This window comes from Anarrhichthys ocellatus, unplaced genomic scaffold, assembly GCF_004355925.1.
Source record: "Anarrhichthys ocellatus isolate YVR2014 unplaced genomic scaffold, GSC_Weel_1.0 scaffold49, whole genome shotgun sequence".
NCBI lineage: Eukaryota > Metazoa > Chordata > Actinopteri > Perciformes > Anarhichadidae > Anarrhichthys > Anarrhichthys ocellatus.
In genome coordinates, this window is record NW_022280079.1 from 165,905 (window position 1) to 187,287 (window position 21,383).

The window sequence follows — 21,383 nt, forward strand, 5'->3', positions numbered from 1 at the left end:
GTTGTTGATGAAGTCACTGCGCTCAACATGGCTACCCACACGACGTAACAGGCAATGAGCTGTCAGTCACTCCCACCACCATAGAAAAACATTCATACTCCGGCACATTTGTGCTGGTAGTCATGCTACGCTAAGCTACTTTGTTGCAATATGGATAGTATCGCCATTATTACCAGACCAGAATATAACCAATAACCAAATATTTAAAAATTCAGGAAATTTCTCTGGCATTTTGCTGTATTGAAATCGTACCGAACTGTGGCACCACTATGTCTCGAACTGAACTGTGAATTTTGTGAATCGTTGGCCGGCTCAATTACTGTAAATTTTAGAAATCTTGCTGTGTCCTACTAATAAAACAACAGTCAGACCTGTAGTAGTCCAGCATGACGCGGTTGGGTGTCTCATTGTTGCACAGACAGACGTGGTGGTAGAGCTGGGCAAGCTCCTCGCTGAGCGTCACCAGCTCGTCCTGAGCTGAGTTCAACACACCCTGGCTCTCATTGGCTGCTGACAGGGCTGCCTGTAACTCCAACTCCAGGCTAGACGTCTAAAAGAAGAGCAGAGGAAATCCTTAACCTCTGTAACTATTTGTCATTCTATTCAAACAGACACGATTTATAGTCGATATGACATTTTATTATACATTATATTTACCTTCTCCCGTCCCTCCCGGCAGCTCTTCTGCAATGAGGCGACCTGCCTCTCCAGCTTCTGGAGCTGACCGCTTTGCCTTGGCTTCTCCTCGGCTGCTCCCTCTACACACTGAGTGAGTCTGTCACGCAGGGCTTTCACTTCCGCCTTGAGCTCCACCACCTCTGTCACAGCAACACGGTACTTGCACTGTAGGATCTCCAGACCAGGGGTCTGGTATGAAAATAACTGACTTTTGTTCAGTGTCTCACTCCTATCCTCCTCAGTTCCTCCTTCCTCTTCAGCTTCCTCCTCATATCTGTCCAGCTCCATCAGGGCCTCAGGGTTGAGCTGAGAGATGGCACTGTCGTGGGCGTCCTGGTTTAGGTGTGCCCTTCGATGCAGGTGGCGGAGGGCAGTCATTCTCTGGCTAAGACGGAGGGCCTTCTCGTACTGCTCGTTCAGAGCCCCCTGGGTGTGTTGGAGCTGAGTCTGGGACTCTTGCAGACTGGTCATCAGTGAAACTTTATCACGTTCAACCTGAAAGGGGCAGCAGCAAGATTAGGGAGAACTACAGCAAATATGGTATGAAACTAGAAGTTTTCAAACCTTTTTTAGAGGTTCATACCATTTAACACATCAGATTTAGACTTGGAACCATTGGGGTCCAAATCACATTCTACTGCTTCATCTTCAATTATTACACTGTAATTTGAATCCTCTGAAAGGTATACTTTTGGCAAAGGCAGGGTTCAGATTACAGAACGTTGGCACCAATTGTCCCAAATTGATCTATTGCAACAATCAAAGAGAGAAATCTGGTTCTGGGACTGGGTCTGTATCATATATCTGCTAATGGAAGTTCATAGATAAACTGGAACCATCCTAACCTGCTACTCACCACGTCTGCCTCAGTCACATGGAACCTGCTTGATGTTCACAATATCTGCATGAGCCCACAACAGTCAGTGAGACAGATATCTCCAGGAGGATGAAAGCAGAAGACCACTGAATTTGTAACCACAAAGATGATTCAGTCTACAGGTTTGTTGCAGCTGATGTCAGAGTCAGCTTTGATTCAATGTAGCCAGAGCAGCTGAGGCTAACAAGTCCCCAAGACATGTCATAACTGTTCCAGCAATTATATTAGGAAAGAGCCACATGCCAGAATGGGAAAGATATAGGAAGATGTGTAATTAAAGGATTCCTTCCACGAAGACTTGCCATGTCAGGCACACACCTGATCAGCAGTTAGTGGCAGTAATGCACAAAAGAAACATAGCAAAGGGCAATAAAAGACAGATCGGTGAGGTAGGTGGGTTTCAAAGGAAGCATTAAGCATGTTTGTCATGTTTGTTAGCCCTCAAGGATACACACACTCCTCTGCTGAGGTAAATAGAAAAACTCCTTTAATATGCAATTATGTACATAACTTAAAAATCCCTATCATTTCCATATATTAGTAGTAACAGTAGTAAAAGTGTGTTTGCTATTAATGCATAATCCATCATTTGCGTACCATCAGAGAGTTACAAACACATGCATTGTGTCATTCTTCATTAATTTCAAAGAGAAAACTGCATTGGCACAGTGAAGGTCCAAATGAACAGCACTCAGGCAAAGAGTTAAATGTGGCTCAAACACATCTTTCACCACCTTTAGACAACCAGGTCCAAACTGGAAACACAAACTGAACCAGATCTTTTAAACTGCATTATAACACAAAGATATAAAAAACCCACTTGTTCTCATTACGTAAAGAAATAACACTGTAGCACAAAAGTGGATTCATTAACAATTTAACAGAGCAGCCGAGACATCAACAACAACAGCTGCTATGAAACACATCCAGAGTGGTCGATAGTGTAATGTAGCAGCTGAGATATAAATAAGGTCTTCCTGCAGCTCATCCTATCAGCAGGGAGCAGCGATGGATGGAATTACACCTACAGGAACTGAAGCAGATGCACATACACATGGAAGAATGTATCCAACAAGCACAATGCAGGGCTTCATGGTGATCTGAGCATGATCTGATATACTAAGTAATTGAATGTGAGAGTTTGGGAAGGTATGAGAGAAAGGTGCTAGGAAAGGAAACAAGACTGAATGTGAAAGAGGAGAAGATAAATTGAGAGAGTGCTTGATGCATTGTGGGTACTGTATGTCAGCATTGTTTACAGTAAATTATTCAAAAGCCTTGGCTTTTTAAAGAGGAGTCTACTGCTGGACTGTGAACCCAGCAGACAGTGAAAATAAAGAATAACAAGTTTTTACACCACAACTAAAATGTGTCACATATTAACAATTTGGTACAATTCTACATACAATTTGATGGGATGTTTGAACACTGCATGTCAGACACAGGAATCGTTCAATTATTTCCCTATTTTCTGAGATAATGAGGAAATGAGAACATCAATCTAATGTCTGTGAGTTATGACGTCATATATTTCAATCAGTGAGTTTTAGAGGTGTCGGTAGCGCAGGACCTATTGTTCTTCAAATGTTTATTATTATTATTATTAGGGCCCGAGCACCAATGTAGTCGGAGCGTATGACCTATTGTTCTTCAAATGTTTATTAGGGCCCAAGCACCGATGTAGTCGGAGCGGAGGACCTATTGTTATTCTAATGTTTATTATTAGGGCCCAAGCACCGACGTAGTAAACATTTGAATAACAATAGGTCTTACTATTGTTATTCAAATATTTATTGTTATTATTGTAACCGGTTGTATATGGATCCTCTCCTCAGCATCGGTGGGTGAGTTGTCCTGGCCAGAAGACTGCTCCTCTTCATCCTCCCCAACATCTGAAGCTACAGATGGAAGAGAGGGAACAGAGTCTAGCTGGGTAGCCCCAGTGGGCACAGAGCCCTTGGAGGGCTGGTCAGGATGGCAGCGGTGAAACTCCCTGATGAGAGGGGCATCCAGAATGTGTCAAGCTGGGACCCAGGATCTTTCTTCTAGACCATAGCCCTCCCAGTCGACCAGGTATTGCAGACCTCTCCCACGGCGGTGGGAACAAAGCAGGCGGCGAACTGTGTAGGTAAGACCTCCATCGATGAATCGAGGTGGCGGCGGAGGCTGTGCAGCAGGAACCAGTGGGCACTCTCGAACCGGCTTCACCTTGGAGACGTAGAATGACGGGTGGACCCGCATGGTCCGGGGCAGCTTGAGCCTCACTGCTGCAGGATTGATGAGCTTCTGGATCTCGAATGGCCCAATGAACCTGGGTTCCAACTTCTTAGACTCTACCCGCAAGGGTAGGTCCCGGGTCGATAGCCACACCTTCTGGCCAACCTGGTAGATGGGGGCTCTGGAGTGGCGCCAGTTGGCCACTGTGGAATACCGGTTGGCTGAGCAGAGGAGCGCAACTCTGGCTTCGGCCCAGGTACGGCGGCAACAGTGGATGAAGGCCTGGGCAGAGGGGCAGGAAACCTCCTTGTCCAGGGCCGAAAACAGTGGCGGTTGAAAACCGTAGCCACACTGGAACGGGGACATTCCAGTGGCAGAGGTGGTCAGGGTGTTGTGGGCATACTCCACCCACATGAGCTGCTGGGACCAGGACGATGGAGGCAAGGACACCAAGTACCGTAGAGCCGTCTCCATCTCCTGCTCAGTCTGGCCGTTAGATTGTGGGTGGAATCCAGATGACAGGCTGGCTGTGGCCCCAATGAGTGTGCAGAATTCCCTCCAGCACACTGAAGTAAACTGAGGTCCCCGCTCAAAGACCACGTCAGTGGGGAGACCATGGAGCCAAAAGACATGCAGCAGGACCAGCTCAGCAGTCTCTTTGGCCGAGGGGAGCTTGGGCAAGGGCACAAAGTGGGCCATCTTGCTGAACCAATCTACCACTGTCAGGATGGTGGTGTGTTTGTTGGACAGTGGTAGACCGGTAACAAAGTCCAAGGACCAGGGCCGATGTGGCACAAGCAGAGGTTGCAGGAAACCAGGGCCTTAAGGTTCTGGAAGGCCTCCTCAGCCGAGGGTGACCACTGGAACAGCACTTTGGATGAAGTAAGGGCTGTGAGTGGGGCAGCCACGGTACCATAGCCGCGGATGAACCTCTGGTAGAAATTAGCGAACCCCAGGAATCGTTGCAGCTGTTTACGTGAGTCAGGGACGGGCCAGGACGTAACAGCTGACACCTTGGCAGGATCCATCTGCACGATCCCCTGTCCCACGATGTACCCCAGGAAAGAGACAGATCAGGATTGGAATTCACACTTCTCTGCCTTAACGAACAGAGAATTCTTAAGGAGGCATTGAAGGACTGCTTGGACATGGTGAATGTGCTCCTCTCGGGACCTGGAGAAAATCCAAATGTCGTCTAGGTAGACGAACACCTGCCTGTTTAACATGTCTCTCAGCACATCATTCACCAGGGCCTGGAAGACGGCTGGGGCATTGGTGAGGCCGAAGGGCATAACCAGGTACTCGTAATGTCCAGTGGGGGTGTTGAAACCTGTCTTCCACTCGTCACCCTCACGGATCCGGACCAAGTGATAGGCATTGCGCAGGTCTAGTTTGGTGAAGATGGTAGCTCCCCGCAGCCACTTAAGGCAGAAGAGATGAGTGGGTAGCGGTTCTTAATGGTAATGTCGTTGAGGCTCCTGTAGTCAATGCAAGGCCTCAGTGACTTGTCCTTCTTCCCACGAAGAAGAACCCCGCACCAGCAGGTGAAGAAGAGAGATGGATGATCCCATTAGCTAGAGAGGAATTTATGTACGTCTCCATGGCCTCTCTTTCAGGTGCAGATAAAGAATACAGGCGACCCCTGGGTGGAGTGGTGCCTGGTTGCAGGTCAATGGCACAATCGTATGGGCGATGTGGAGGCAGAGATGAGGCCTTGGCCTTATTGAATACCTCCCGATAGTCATGGTATTCAGTAGGCACCCCTGAGAGGTCTGAAGCAGAGCTGGAACAGTCTGACTGCTGGGGTGCAGGAGCTTGTTTCAGGCAAATCAGGTGACAGGATGAGCTCCACCCTAGGATGGCTCCTGTTGCCCAGTCTATGTGGGGGTTATGGCGGCGGAGCCAAGGGTACCCCAGGATTAATGGATGCTGGGGTGACCGCATGATAAGAAACCGGATGGTCTCATGGTGGTTACCAGACAGGAGCATACGGACTGGCATGGTCTGGTGAGTCACTGTCCCCAGTAGGTGACCATCCAGGCACTGGCAGGAACAGGGCATGGCAGGGGTACCCGGTCGATACCCAGCTGAAGGGCTAGGTCCTCATCAATGATGCTGTCATCAGCGCCAGAGTCAATGAAAGTAGTGAGGGTCTGGGATCCGTTCGTGAGCAGAAGCTGAACGTGGCACAGGGGTCTTTGTTTGGGGGAGTCTTGTGGTTCGGCTCACCAGTACGTCCCCTACTACTGATGTGCTGTGCCTTTTGCTGGGCACTGGGATATAAAGTGACAAGCCTGGCCACAGTACAGGCAGAGATTTTCCCGGTGGCGGGCTCACGCTACTCTGGAGTGAGACTGGTGCGCCCCAACCTGCATGGGTTCAACGCCCCCAGGTTGAAGCCCTGGGGGGACGCTGGTAGCTGATGGAGGACCTCGAGGCCGGGTGGAAGAGCGGCGATCTGTCTCCCCCTTGCGTCACTCCTGTCGACTAGCCTGGATGCGTCTGTGCACTCGGGTAGTCAATTCAACTAAGCCATCCAGGTCGGAAGGCAAATCAAAAGAGACTTTAATATACTCAGCTAGTCCAGCCATAAAAGCATCACACTGAGCTGCAGAGTTCCAGTCGCTAAGGCGTGCTCTCGTGTGAAACTCAATGGCATAGTCTGCAACTGTCCGGTTTCCCTGACGCAGGTCCATAAGTCCCTCGGTAGGATCAGGGCCCTTGGAGACCGCCCCGAACATCTTGTGTAGCTCCGCATAAAAAGCCAGGAAGGAAGAGTAGGCTGGCATGCGCCTCTCCCATTCAGCAGTGCCCCACAGTCGTGCCCTGCCTGTCAGGTGGTTGATGCTGAAGGCTACCTTAGCCTCCTCCGAGGCAAACGTGTAGGGCTGCAGGGAAAAACAAGATGGTGCAGTTTGTGACGAATGGGTTGCAGCACTCTGTGGTTCCCACACGTGTGCTGGAGCAGGCGTCAGAGGGACAGGAGGAGGAGCTGAGACTGCATGCTGGGTCAGGGCTGCTGTTAGCTGTTGGACCTGAGCGGCTAACGCAGCCAAAGCCTGCTCCTGGGCTGCTGCTGACTGTGTCTCAGCGGCAATGTTGGTCATCAGTGCCTCATGCTGCTAGAGAGCCCCCTCGATCCTCTCGAAACGGCTCCATGGTGCAGGGGTGTGTGCTGGGTCCATGACTGACCAGATTGTAATGTAACAGGTTGTATATGGACCCAAATGCAACACACAAGATTCCAGGGATCGTTGGCTTTTATTACAAACTTGCAGGTACAGCAGGCAGAGTTAATCAGTCAGAAACAAAAGGCTGGTGGGTTTACCGGGAGTCAGACGAGACGGGTAGAACAGGGGCAGGTAGGGTTGGTAACAGGAGATCAGTCCGTGATAGAGTACTGGAGAGTATGGCATCGAAAAGCAAAGGACAATCTGGCAATGTGTGTCTGGGAGGCAGGAGTGAACAGGTGAAGGGAGTTAGACTGATGAGGAGGGTGTGGAGCTGAACTGTGACAATTATTCTTATTCTATGTCTTTCAAGGTGAAAGGAGGTGCTTGGGATACTGGTAAGATTTTGAAATTTGGCACGCAAGCAAGACGTGGTGAAAATTGCAGTCTGATTGGGGTGTCCAACTGCAGTATGAAAAATTGGCTCAATAGAGCCCCCTATTGAGTAGCCCCAACATTGTGTTTCACCTAGCTGTATGAAATTTGGTAGGTATGTGTAACTTGATTGGACATACAAAATGTCCTGGAGGTATGCCCTAAACCAAACAGGAAGTTGGCCATTTTGAATTGTATGATGTTTTTTGACCATTTCAAGGCTCCGTACTTTAACGAACTCCTCCTAGAGATTTGATCCTGATTGACTTCAGATCTGGTCAGTATGCTCTGGAGACATTGTCAGTGAAAAGTTACGCATTCTTCGCCATGAAAAACGAAGGTCTTTTTGAGGGGCTAAAAATGCTCAAAACATAAACAGACATGGCACACATATTTAATATCCTGAATGTAGTTATCTGATGTGATTTTAATGCTTCAGAGTGGCAAGTGGGCTCGATAGCGCCCCCTATAAAATTACGTACTTTTCACCTAGATGTATAAAATTTGGGAAGCAGATGTATCACAAGTATACTTAAATAAAAGTCTTAGGGGTCTATGCTCTAGACCCAACCGGAAGTGAGCCATTTTGAATTTTGTATTAATTTCTCGTTTTTTTTTTTTGCAATTTCCAGGTGCTGTACTTTAACGAACTCCTCCTAGGGAATTAATCAGATCAACTTAGAATTTGGTCAGAACAATCTAAAGACCTTAGCGAATAAAAGTTACTAAAAGCTTGAGGTTTCATCGAACAATGTGGATATGGTGTGGCAGCCATTTCACATGGTTCGCCATCATCCATCAAGCTGTTGTAACTCGACTGTACTTTGTCAAAACTGTCCCAAACTTGACCTGCTTGATGACTGTCATGACTTTAGGACTTCTGCATGTCAGTATTAACTGGTAGTCATAGCGCCACCTACTGATAATTATGGCCGTTAGCAGGATTCTATAATTACAGCGGCCCAAACACTGAACTTATTAAAAGGGTTCGTGGGCACACCACCAGAAAAAAGACTTCTCTGATCTAAATATGTACAAACTACGATGTTTGGAGAGCAGAAATTGGATGAAAAAGGTTTCCAAATCGGGCTTGTACGTGCAGTTTTCATTAATAGTAAATTGAACTGTTTTTGTTTGTTTTGGAGCCAGGCCGTAATGTAAAGTAATTTCATGCAACGTGAAGTTTGTTTAATAAAATCAAACTGCACCCAGCCTAATTTATATGATAGATTATTCTACATTGGCTCACCTTTTGGCTTAATTTGGCTTTATTTCTTGATAAAAAGATGTTTTTTCTCCACATGGAACTATATATTCTCCTATTTCTCCTAGACTCTTCAAGCTTTGAGTCACTCAGCAGTGATTGTCAGAGCTACCTGCACAAACTGAAGCGCGTTCACACACATTCAGTTTTTTGTCGATTTTTACAGGCTGACAGTTATGATTGTATTCGGAGGTACACTCAAAACATTCGAGGCTTAAGACCTGGCAAAATGACCTGGCTACGCCATTGGTCGACACAGGAAATAACCATTAACTCGTGCACACAGTGTATGATGGTCACAGAAATGCATGGCCGCATCAACCAGACTCCTGCCAGTACCCTCGACGTCCGTAAATACGCGAGGGCCCGATCAATGCTTTAAAGCTTTAATTTTTTTTGAAATTACAATACGTTGCGTTTTCACTGAAACAGTTGGCTGAATACAGTACAGTCACCAATAGGCGAACCCTGGACCTAAAACCGATAGATGATTGAGAATTATTAAATTTTGACGGAACGCTTTTATTTTACTCGCATCCAAAATGAAGTCACAGACAACAAACAATCTAATCAATATGATCATAATTCTAACACGTTAATTCACTTCTAAACAATGATGTTAACAGAGAGGAATAGAGCTGAAACAAATGGTTTTAATAACTTATCTTATTTGAGAAAAATATTATATTATGGTTTTTGATTGACATCACTTCACACCTGAATGAACTGAATTTCAGCTAGACAATGTTCAATGTGTTTTCTGCTCTTCTGTGCAATAATATGTTTCCTAATAATGTATGCATGAGAAACCATGGCAACCAAAGAATGTACAACCAAATGCAAACAATTATAGTGAGAAGAACCAAAACCAGCAACCACTAGATTAAAGAAATGAATTGTAAAACCATTTAGCCAAACATTGAATAACATGTGGTATGAATATGCTAAGTTCACAGTGACGTGCTTAAAAAAATGACCACACATGCACGTTCCACTGGTTGATCTATTACACCAACTCCATCCATCCATCCATCCATTTTCCACCGCTTATCCGGGGTCGGGTCGTGGTGGCAGCAGGCCAAGCAGGCTGACCCAGACTTCCCTCTCACCGGGGAAGCGGCTACCTCAGCGACCTCTGCTAGGGATATGAGTGAGCCTCCCCCTAGGTCCTCAGGCGCTGCCTCCTCTGCAGAGGACATGTTGGTCGGGTTTAGGAGTTCCTCAAAGTGCTCTTTCCACCGCCCGACGATGTCCTCCGTCCGGGTTAGCAGTTCCCCCCCCCTGCTGAGAACAGCCTGGGGTAAGCCCTGCTTTCCCTTCCTGAGCCGTCGGATGGTTTGCCAGTGAGGGTAAGATGGAGCGGGAGATCGACAGACGGATTGGTGCAGCTGCAGCAGTAAAGCAGGCGCTGCACCGGACCGTCTTGGTGAAGAGGGAGCTGAGCCGGAAGGCAAAGCTCTCAATTTACCACTCGGTCTACGTTCCTACCCTCACCTATGGTCACGAACTCTGGGTCGTGACCGAAAGGACAAGGTCGCGGCTACAAGCGGCCGAAATGAGTTTCCTCCATAGGGTGGCCGGGCTCAGCCTTAGAGATAGGGTAAGGAGCTCGGTCATCAGGAGGGAGCTTGGACTCGAGCCGCTACTCCTTCGTGTCGAAAGGAGTCAGCTGAGGTGGTTCGGGCATCTAATTAGGATGCCTCCTGGACGCCTCCCACTGGAGGTTTTCCAGGCACGTCCAACTGGGAAGAGACCCCGGGGAAGACCCAGAACACGCTGGAGAGATTACATCTCCCCCTGAATGAGCTGGAACATGTTGCCGGTGAGAGGGAGGTCTGGGTCAGCCTGCTTGGCCTGTTGCCACCGCAACCCGACCCCGGATAAGCGAAGGAAAATGGATGGATGGATGGAAGTCCATACCCATGATAGAAAAGAGTCTTTGGCAAATATGAAACTGGTGGAGTCTCAGACAGTGCCCTCTCTCTCTGCTCTTTCCTCTCTCATCCTGATCTCAAAAAAAGCTCTTTTATGACGTCACGTCCTTGACTCCTCACTGGTAGAAGTCAGTTTTAGAGTTTTTGAATCTATGATTTTATGAATCATATTTAGAGTTGTCATGGTCTTATTGCTCTCTTATAGATAAGATAAGATAAGATCATCCTTTATTGGCCCCACAGTGGGGACAGCAAAGGGGATAGTGCAACAAAAAGAGGTATCAGTAAAAGAAGGTGTGATAAATATGCAATTAAACAGCAAATATAATAAAAAAGTAAACTATAAAACTAAAAAATACTTAAATCATGAATAAATAATCGGACTGAATGGTTGTGATCAGAACACAGCATCAGATCTTCAGGCAAGGCCCTGCTGGCTGTTCCTAAGTCAAGCTCAAGACTAGAGGTGACCAGGCATCTGAGACTTCCAGAATCAGTGACATTTTTTGAATCATTACTAAAAACTTCGTACCCAGGTATTTGTACATAGTTGATCAGAGAGTGGACTCACAGTTATCAGCTGCTGCTTGAGCTTCTGGATCTCTGTCAGATTCATCTCATTGAAGAGATCAGATGGCACCGCCCCCTCGGCTTTCCGACCCGGGCCTCGGCACTCTCCATTAGCTCTGGTTACCGACCCTGCAGGTGTCCCTGCTCCAATCCCAACCTGGTGGCCGTTAAGCCTAATGGATCAGAGTAGAGTACAACATTTTAAAATCCAGGAGATTCACTCTGCTTCCAACACGTTAAGTATAGAAAGTTAGAGAGATACAACCAGTACCAAAAGTAGAGTACAAGAGTGCACTTAAAAGCACAATGTGAAGGATTTAGGAGTATCTATTGACAGAAATGGAATATAATCCTCTTCAATCGGGGTCCACCACCTTGCATATATCTACAGTAGCCCGGAACGGACAAACCAAACAGAACCTGTCATGTTTTTACATTCATCTGGATACCACCGTCATTGACTGACACACTTGGAAAGGGAGTAGTGAGCTGAGAGGTGCTCAGTTGGTTCTACTCTGCAACCTCACTACTCGATGCCACAGCATTTTACACACAGGACCTTTAGTACAATTATACCATTATCAACCAACACGGCCTATTTACAAAATGTCCATAGCTTAATATTCAAAGATATTTTGTTATTGTCAACAAATGTGCAGATTCAAACCAACAGTGAATGGATCTACTAACAAGTATAATGTGTGTATCAAAGCCGGATATCTCTTCTGTCTCTGAGCCATAGAGCTCAAATGAAAACACATCAGTGAGCCTCACTGTTGCTCTGGTGACATGTTCCTTCATTATCATGAAGACACACACACTGAAGTTAATTTTGACTCAATCCCTCACACACCGTGCTGTTATTTGTTATTTAAAAACAGCTCTTTTGCTTGTTCTTGTCTCTCTTGTCTGTTTTTACTAAAATCAAGATGCCTTAGGGGATTAATAAAGTTCATGATCCGTCTTTATTAACAGGCCATGTACCACAGTCCTTCAGAGTAGCTATAATTAAACCTCTTCTTAAGAAGCCCACTCTCGATCCAGAGGTTTTGGCTAACTACAGACCGATCTCTAACCTTCCCTTCCTCTCTAAGATCCTTGAGAAAGCAGTTGTGAATCAGTTGTGTGACTTTCTACGTAACAATAGTTTATTTGAGTATTTTCAGTCAGGATTTAGAAAGTATCATAGCACAGAGACAGCTCTGGTAAAATAACTGATGACCTACTAATTGCATCAGACAAAGGACTAGTCTCTGTTCTTGTCTTGTTAGACCTTAGTGCTGCGTTCGACACCATTGATCATTACATCCTGTTGCAGAGACTAGAACATTTGATTGGTATTAAAGGAAAAGCACTAAACTGGTTTAAGTCCTATTTATCAGATCAATCCCAGTTTGTAAACAATGAAACCTCGATGAAGACCAACGTTAGTCATGGTGTTCCACAAGGTTCTGTGCTTGGACCAATCTTGTTCACCTTATATATGCTTCCTTTAGGCAATATTATCAGAAAACACTCTAACATTCATTGTTATGCAGATGATACTCAATTATATCTATCGATCAAGCCAGACAAAACTAACCAGTTCGTTAAACTTCAAGCAGTCCTAAGGACATAAAAACCTGGATGACCTGCAACTTCCTGATGTTAAACTCAGACAAAACTGAAGTTATTCTACTAGGCCCAGAACACCTCCAACATCAGTTATCTTACGATATAGTTTCTCTAGATGGCATTGCGCTGGCATCCAGCAGAACCGTAGAGAATTTCAGTTATCTTTGATCAGGATTTGTCTTTTAACTCTCAGATAAAACAAATTTCTAGGACTGCCTTTTTTCACCTACATAACATTTCAAAAATCAGGCACATCCTGTCTCAAAGCAATGCAGAGAAATGAGTTCATGTATTTGTTACCTCTAGAGTAGATTATTGAAATTCCTTATTGTCAGGCTGCTCTTATAAATCTCTTAAATCTGTCCAGTTGATTCAGAATGCTGCAGCTCGTGTTCTAACAAAAACTAAGAAAAGAGATCATATTACTCCTGTATTAGCTTCTCTGCACTGCTTTAATTTAAAATCCCCACTCCTACTATTAATATTATTATCAGTCATATGTAAATTACTATTACATTCACTATTACTACTTTTATTATCCTTCATATTATATCCACTGCTGCTGTTATTATTTATAGTAATCCTTTTTTTATTATTATTTCTGCTATTATTAGTGCTACTACTGCTATTACTACTCATTATATGTATCATTACATTACATTACGTGGGACATCATATGGATTTATTGTGTCTTATTATTATTTTATTCCTTCTGTACACATATCTATTTCCCTTCTGAAAATCCTGGGAGAGGAATCTCTTCTGTTGCTCTGCCAGAGGTTTCTTCTTTTTTGGGGGGGGCGGAGTTTTTCCTTTCCTGATGCGGGGATCCAAGGACAGAGGATGTCGTATGATGTACAGATTGTTATTGTGAAATTGTGCTAAATAAATGAAATTTAATTGAATTACTATTCCTCGAAAACAAAGCAAAGCTAATTATTAAGACAATGTATTTGAAAGAGACTAGTACACCCTCATGTGATCACTATCAATGAAAACATTACGTTTTCTTTCCAAATGATTTTTACGTGTACCTTGTTGACTCTTCTGCGTTTGGGGAGAGCAGAGTGGTTGGTGTGGCGGTGCCACTTGGCGGAGCAGAGGTGAAGGTCAGGTGGGCACTGCCAGTGTAGGCCACATCACACATGCTGAGGTGGTGGACCAGCTCCCTGCGCAGGTGGTTCTTCTGCTCACGCTCGCTCTTCAGAGACTCCAGCGACTCCTCCAGCTGGGCATCTGAGATGTCCTTCAAACGCAGCGCGTCCTGTAACTGGCTGTTGAGGAGCTCTGTCTCCTCCTCCAGGACCTTGATCTCATGCTTGAGACCTTCATACTCCACCTGAACCAAGGATGTAGCAACAGATATCAATGGGATGATATCAAGAGACTGATAGCCAAAGTACTGTATCACTGACCATGAAGTTCCTAATCTACATTTGAAACTTTAAGTCACAATTTGGGTCGTATCATCTGTGCCCTGTTGAGCTTTCTCGTAAATAAACAAAGTTGTGTTTAAACCCTTGAGGCCTGTATTTCCTTGCTTTAAGTTTACATCCAAGTTCGCTATCTTGCAGTCTTATACTTCTTTGCCTATGATAGTGCACTGCTACTGTATGTTCTTTTGCACATTAAAGCCATAAACTGTCGATCAGCAGAATAGCTTGAAACCAACATAGAAATGTGTGTCTGGTAAAGGGTTTTATCTGAATTTTATACTGCAAATTTCAAATTACAGGAGGCACAATATTTGTTAAAGGCGAAATGTCGAAACACCATTTTGAATTGAATATGGAGATATTCCTGGCCTACACATATATATTCTACAGATTTAAGAAAACTTATCTGTTTGTTACAGATCCCTGCAAAAAAAATCCATAATCATTTGATTGTTTTCCAATGAAAATGAGAATAATTATGTAAAAAGAATCACTCTGTCTGATATCACAAATCATATTGCAATTGCAATATCAGTCAAAGTAATCGCAATTAGATAGTTTTTTCAAAAATGGCGCAGCCATAATTGCTTTGTGCAACATGCAAACAGAACAGTGACACATTCACAAAGAGATGCTAATTAAAGTGTAAAGGAATGTGTATACTGTTTTTTTGGTTGTTTTTTATTTTAAATTTATTTTATTTATTTATTTATTTACCAGGGATAGTGCACATTAATCAACATTTCAGTTTCCCCCTCAATGTAAATGTGTGTGTGTAAAGAGTTAGATACAGGGCTAACCTTTGTCTGTAGTCCCTGGGCAGGTTATTACAATATCAGTACAATTCAACAGCAAACACTATAGTACACCATAAAGAAAACACTGTACAGCACAATACGATACAATACATAAAAATAGATAAATACTTTTCAAAAGTAGCTTCAAAATTAAATAGATTGTGCTTTTGAACTGTATGACAATGGTGATAGCAATTGTCCTTTTGGTCAAGTGTTTTTAGTGTTTGTTTGTAAAGGGACTCAATACATTACATTACAGTCATTTAGCAGACGCTTTTATCCAAAGCGACTTACAATAAGTGTATTCAACATAGGTTTGAGAGTTGTCATGCTTGCTTGTGACCAGCTTGTAAACAGAATGTAATGTGGAAGAGCAGCATGCATAAAGAGTTTGGCTGCCTCTGTTGTATAGGTATGGTCCTATATGCCTAAAGTTAGCCAGGTTGAATTTGATAGTACCGGCTACCTTTTGGCCAGGTTGGTAAGGCTCTCTGGGTTTCCTAGAGAACATACAGACAGTTTTGTTTATGTTCAGGTGTAAGCATGAGTTGCTCAACCAATCTGACACATGAGCCATGGCTACGGTTAGTTTGTTTGCTGCTTGTTGTTTGTTTTTAGTATGTACATAAAGAACAGTGTCATCAGAATTTGAATGTAGACTAAAGGCAGGTCATTAATGTACAAGCTAAACAAAATGGGGCCAGTATTGATCCCTAAGAAACACCAATGTTGCAGTTAAGGTATGTTGATTGAGTATAACCAATACGTACACTTTGCTTCCTGTTTGTTTGATATGATTTCATCCATTTAATAGCATCAGAGGACAAATTAAAAGAGAATAGATTTGACTGGAGTATCTCATGGTTTACTGTATCAAAATGCCTTCTTTAAATCAAGAAAACCTGCACCTATTTCATCACCCTTATCTGATTTTGCATTTTTACATTTTCAAGAAAATAGCAGTTTGCTGTTACTGTTTAGTGGTTGGTGTGGAATCCAAATGACATTGGGTGGAGAGGGGTATGACCCATGTTCAGCTGAGCGAGTAGTGATAATACCACTTTTCAAATTAGTGACACATAGTGGCTTTAAATGTGTCCCTGTTGCTTAAATACTATGTAGATGAGAGGAGAACAACACTGTAGGGGAAGCACTAAAACCTGTGTGACATTGTTGGATAGAAACCTGTGTGACATTGTTGAATAGAAATGTCCACATTGGAAAAACTATTACTACTAACAAATCTCGAACTTTGTTGAGTAGCTTAGTTTCTTCTGGTTCAGTCTCTATTGCAGGGTCGTAATGTGTACGTCCATGTGTGAATCATCTGTACCTGATTCTGTTTGAGAGTCGACACCAGTTTTTGCAGAGAGATGTTCTCCTCCTCCAGCTCGGTGTAGTCCTGAAGCAGCCGAGACTCTCGGAACTTGTACTCCCTGATCTCCTCTCGCATCCGGCTGCGCTGCAACTCCAACATCTCATTGCTCTGCTGAGACAGTTCAGGGAAATAGAGCTGGAGCTGCATGCTGTTTATGCCACAGATAACCCAAGAAAATGACTGGAATCAGTATGGAAGTGGCTGGGTATTACATGACACAGTTGCTGGAAGGACTCATTACAATGCACTTCCATAGGAAACCAAGTGGTCAGCTAAAACTCAGTCCCAATGTACAATTTCCTGTTTGTTTCCCATGAAAAAGCTCTTGTTATGACAAATCTAAATTTCAAACCTGTTGTACAAGAAGGTAACCTGCTTACACACATGCATGAAACTCATTCTAAGCATCTTAGGAGTGGCTGCTGTGAGTGGAGCAGCTTAGGGTTCAGTGTCCCGCTCATGGAGATATGTAGACAGAAGGACCCAACCTTGTGATTGTAGGACGACCCGCTCTATCCACTGAGTCACAGCCACAGCTCAGCAGAACCCAGCGGGCTCTGGAATGATATGAAGCGCTGTACTCTACCTCCCTCAGCTCCTGCAGCAGGGTGCTCAGGTGTTCGCTGTCAGCCTGGGCGTTGGAGGCAGTGGCTCGGCTGTGCTTCAGCGCCGACTGGAGCTCCAGGAGACGGCCCATGTAGTAGGCCTCCTTGGTGGCAGACTCCTGCAGCAGCGTCTCCTCGTTGGTCTCCCCATCTTCTGCCACCTTACGCTGGGTGGAGTAGGCCTGGCCGAATGCCTGCAACATGGCAGAGAGGAAAAGATGTGTCATGGACATGATTAGGAGATGAATTGTTAGAATGAATGGTGACTGAATGGTCAGAAATGATATGCCCATTGTAAGATACCAGAACTCAACAGCCAACCAAGCATGGATTTTAAAAGGGGCAATGAATAAGATGTGACCAGAATTTTAGTTTAAAACATTCAATAAATGAACCAACTCGATCAGCAGAATGTCAAGAGGTTACATTGTTGACGTTCTGTCAAAGACAGAGATCTCTACTGACATGAGCATGCTAACCAGCTAGCCCTGGTGCTTCCAATGGCTATAAGCTGTGTAACAGAAAGTTTGCTGATCCGGCGGGGAGTCGTGGCGGACCCCGGGGATCAGACCCCTAGCACTGGGGTTTGGACTGGCTGGATTCAAGTTGCTACAGCTAATCGCTAACTGAAGGTGTGTCTTCCAGAGCTGCCGCACACCCTCCTCCCAGCGAAGTAATCTCTGTTTCTGCCACTTTGGATTTAATCCAATAAAAAACTATCAAAGCAAATGCAACTTTTGCTCAAAATGCATTCCATTTTGTGTCGAGCATCACGAAGATTGACACCAGCAATCTGGAAGAAATGGAGAAGCTGATGAGCTGAAGTGCTACGAGCACGATGCAACACCGGAACAGTTAGACGCGTTACCTCAACTGTTGAGTTCTTTCCAGGGTTTATAGTAGAGTGGCAACAGGTTAAATCTTCTGATTTGGGAAGGATTCTTGATGTCACTCTTATCAGCTAAATGTATAAAATATAGAAAGTGTTTTTCACTGGTTTCCTGTTTTTGTGGTACAAATGTTTATAGAACCAAATCCAATGTGCAGTCAGAGTTAGTGCAGGCTGAAGATGCAGCTCTGTCAGAGTGACTGAGGTCCAACATGCAAAGAGAGGTGAGACATCGTCAGTGGGCTCATGGTCACTGAGCTGCTCCACTGGACACTGAGGGAGTAGAGAGGGGGAGGAAACCAATACGTAGGAAAGTCTCCCTCTCCCCTTTAAATCCCTACCTCTCTTTTTATGTGTTGGCTCACAGAAAAGTCCAGTCAATATGACATTTTGGTTATAGGCACGGCTGCAGGAAACACTGTGCATCGGCAAAATGTCCTCCCACAGGAGCAGAGTGTAAGTACAGTTTAACACTGCAGTCAGCTGGGACCTGGACACCCTTTGCTCAATGAGCCAGTGATGCCTCTCAGACGGCACACAGAAGATCAATAAACCTCTGCTGAAATCCTTTACACACACAAACATAATTCAGTCCCCTCAAATGATGTGCATGTGTGAGTTTAGCTTCAGCGCCTTCTGACGGAAAGTTAATTTGAACCCAAACAATGATCTTTTTATTAACCCACACAAGTAGGTTAGGTCAAACAAACATAACCCTTTCACCCAAAGGTTAAGATTGACTTATTTGGCCTCACTTTTGTTAAGTTACTCACATGCTTAACTGACACTGGTTTTGTAACAAGCACAGCTATTTTAACCCAAACCACAATCTTAAACTACAAACAAGTAGTTTTCTTGCCTAAACCTAAAAACCTAATAACTAAGTCACATTGAAAAGTTATTTTGAAAAGACACTGTATGCGTGTAACGAGTGTAATCTAACACGTCCAAACCTGAGGCTAGAGTCCTAGTTTGAGGTGTGTGCTGGTTTGTCATACAATCATGACCTGCATCTTTCTCTGAAGTTGCTATGCACAGATATTGAAAAACAGTCTGAAAAACACGTATCAGTATTGTGTTTGAAACAATTCATGTGACAGAATTGTGCTAATGCTAAATAGTTGCATAGGAATGTAGCATACCCATTTGAGATGAGGTCGGCTTTTCTGATGGAACTCTGAAGTTGGTTTTTTGTTTTGGGAGGTCATCTACATGTTAAGCTTGACATACATGTAAAACCATAGAGTCAACACTACAGATATCAGCTCAGCAAATCATGTTTGTGGTGTTAGGAACAACAATGATTGCTGTTTTTACCCTCCCTAGATGTTTTGCCTTCTCTCACCTCGTGACAACTTCCACAACGTGTTTTGAGACACTGACCAATATGTCTGTGAACAAATGTGTTAAAAGAAAAGGGGATTGATGTCGTTGGTGCTGTCTAAGCTCTGATTGGTTGGGCCCAATATGTACTGGCCTAAAAACCTTTTTATTCAGGAAGGCATTTCTGACCTAAATCACTGTCAGTTATTTCTTTTGTGTTTCTGTTCATTCACTGTTTTTTATGCTTACTAGTTCTTTTATTATACAGTAGTTTGTTTTAACTATGTTTTTTTACTGTGTTTTTTACTATGTACTGGCTCTGTGGCACTCTGAGATTTTTTTAATGAAAAATGCGTTACAAATAGAATGCATTATTATTATTATTTCATTATTACTGTGCCACGTCACGTGGAAGGGTCAAGAATATAATTCACAACATCATGATGGTCGCCTCATTTGACTTAGTGACCATCTCAAAAGATGTAGTCTGATCTCAGCATTATGGTGAATGGTTCTTTGTTCTCTGATTAACGCGGTGCTGAGGCATTCTTACGGCTGCACTTAACAATTGTGGCATCACACGGGGCCAGGTGGTAGATGGGTGCTAGTTCCCCTTTAAGGATCAGCAGCCACACTACAAGATGGCCGCCGGGGGCAACAACTACGGCTCCCAGAAGGCCGCACCACTCACCCAGTTGTGGGTGTTTTGGCCACCTGATTGAGGCCGGACTTAAGAGAGCTGCTGGAGGAGAGGAGATGAGAGAGAGCACACGGCGTGAAGGAGCGCCGAGACCTACATGGAGGAAAGTTCCGAACCAGAGTGAGGAGGATTTGAACTGAAGAAGACCTGGGTGTCGGAGAAAAGCCAAGGACACTCTAAATTGAGTTTTTGTCTAATATAGTTCTGCTTAACGAACTATTATCTCCGCTTGGGCGCTTTTTGTTTGTTTGTTTTTGATTTTTGATAAAGAGACTTCCCTGAGTGGCCTAGCCGAATAAGAATAAAATGTGATTTTATTCTGAGAACCTTTTGATTTTGTCTGTTTTTGTTTGTTTCCCTTGCACCACCCCACCCTACTCTAGTGACCTATCATGACGTTACAGATGGTGGAGAATGTGGGCACTGGGGCTTAAGTGCTGATGATTAGGATGGAAGATATTGAAGCTTAGACTCAGTTTTTGCAGAACTTCACACAAACGACCACCCAACCCAAATGGAGCAACTAGTGCATATGCTGGTGGAGAGCCAGAGGGCCCAGCAAGACATCGGGGCAGCCTTGTTGCAACAGCAAATAAAGGCCAACCAACTGAAGGAGCAGGACTTCAACAGTTACCCAGGTCAAAACCCAAAGCTGCTGACTTCATCCCGAAACTGGGAGAGACGGACAATGTGGAAGCTTACCTTCATGTGTTTGAAGCTACAGCCATTCGGGAGGAGTGGCCAAAGACCCAGTGGGTTGAACTCCTGGCGCCTTTTCTATCGGGTGAGGCACTTAAAGCTTATCAAGATGTAGAAGCCAGTATTGAGCAAGACTATGACCAGTTAAAGGGAGAGATACTGAGCTGCCATGGGTGGACTAAATTTAGCATGGCTCAACGGTTCCATAACTGGACCTTTCAAAATGGAGTAACTCCCTGTTCCCAAATGCATGAATTAATGTGTGATGAAAAGGTGGCTGGAACCAGACAAGAGCAGCCCCACAGACATTATAGAGACTCTTGTTATGGACCGTTATCTAAGAGCTTTGCCTTATGAGGCTAAAAAAGTAATCTGCCACAAAAAATTAACAACGACATCAGAGTAGAAGCAGTGGAGCTTCAGACATGTTCCGCCCTACCCGTAAAGAGCCTATCGCTTCTGTCCCCGCCAGACCAGGTGGGTCTCACCAAAAAGGTCCTACGCCAGCCAACCCTCACTCTGGCCCACCCCATAGAATTGTTAATCCACCTAGGCAGCAACGAGGATTCCTGAACCCCGAGCCATGGTTGTAAAGCTGACAAACACTAAGGGTACGTTTACTCTTGAGGTGGGAGTAATCAAGACACTTCCAGTTCCCGTCCTGATAGGTCGGGACTGCCCGGCCTTCCAAATGCTGTGGACGGAAGCCCAAACGAGGCTCAGACGGGAACCCCAAAAACGTAAGCAAAAAAATAATGAAATGAATAAATCTTGTGTTAATGTTGCAGAACCATGCC

At 44.5% G+C, this 21,383-nt stretch overlaps 1 protein-coding gene across 8 annotated transcripts in view; it reads right to left on the reverse strand.

The window, feature by feature from the left end:
- LOC116395780 (protein bicaudal D homolog 1-like) overlaps positions 1-21,383 on the reverse strand; it is a 60,386-nt gene that overhangs the window by 22,870 nt on the left and 16,133 nt on the right. For 6 of the 8 annotated variants that reach the window (XM_031869893.1, XM_031869894.1, XM_031869895.1 and 3 more), the window contains exons 2-7: positions 16,957-17,169; positions 16,326-16,478; positions 13,794-14,098; positions 11,147-11,318; positions 658-1,173; positions 372-550 (exon numbers count right to left, since the gene is read on the reverse strand). In XM_031869893.1, the coding sequence (XP_031725753.1) occupies positions 372-550; positions 658-1,173; positions 11,147-11,318; positions 13,794-14,098; positions 16,326-16,478; positions 16,957-17,169 (1,538 nt within the window). The other 2 variants (XM_031869891.1, XM_031869892.1) reach the window with 2 other exon arrangements.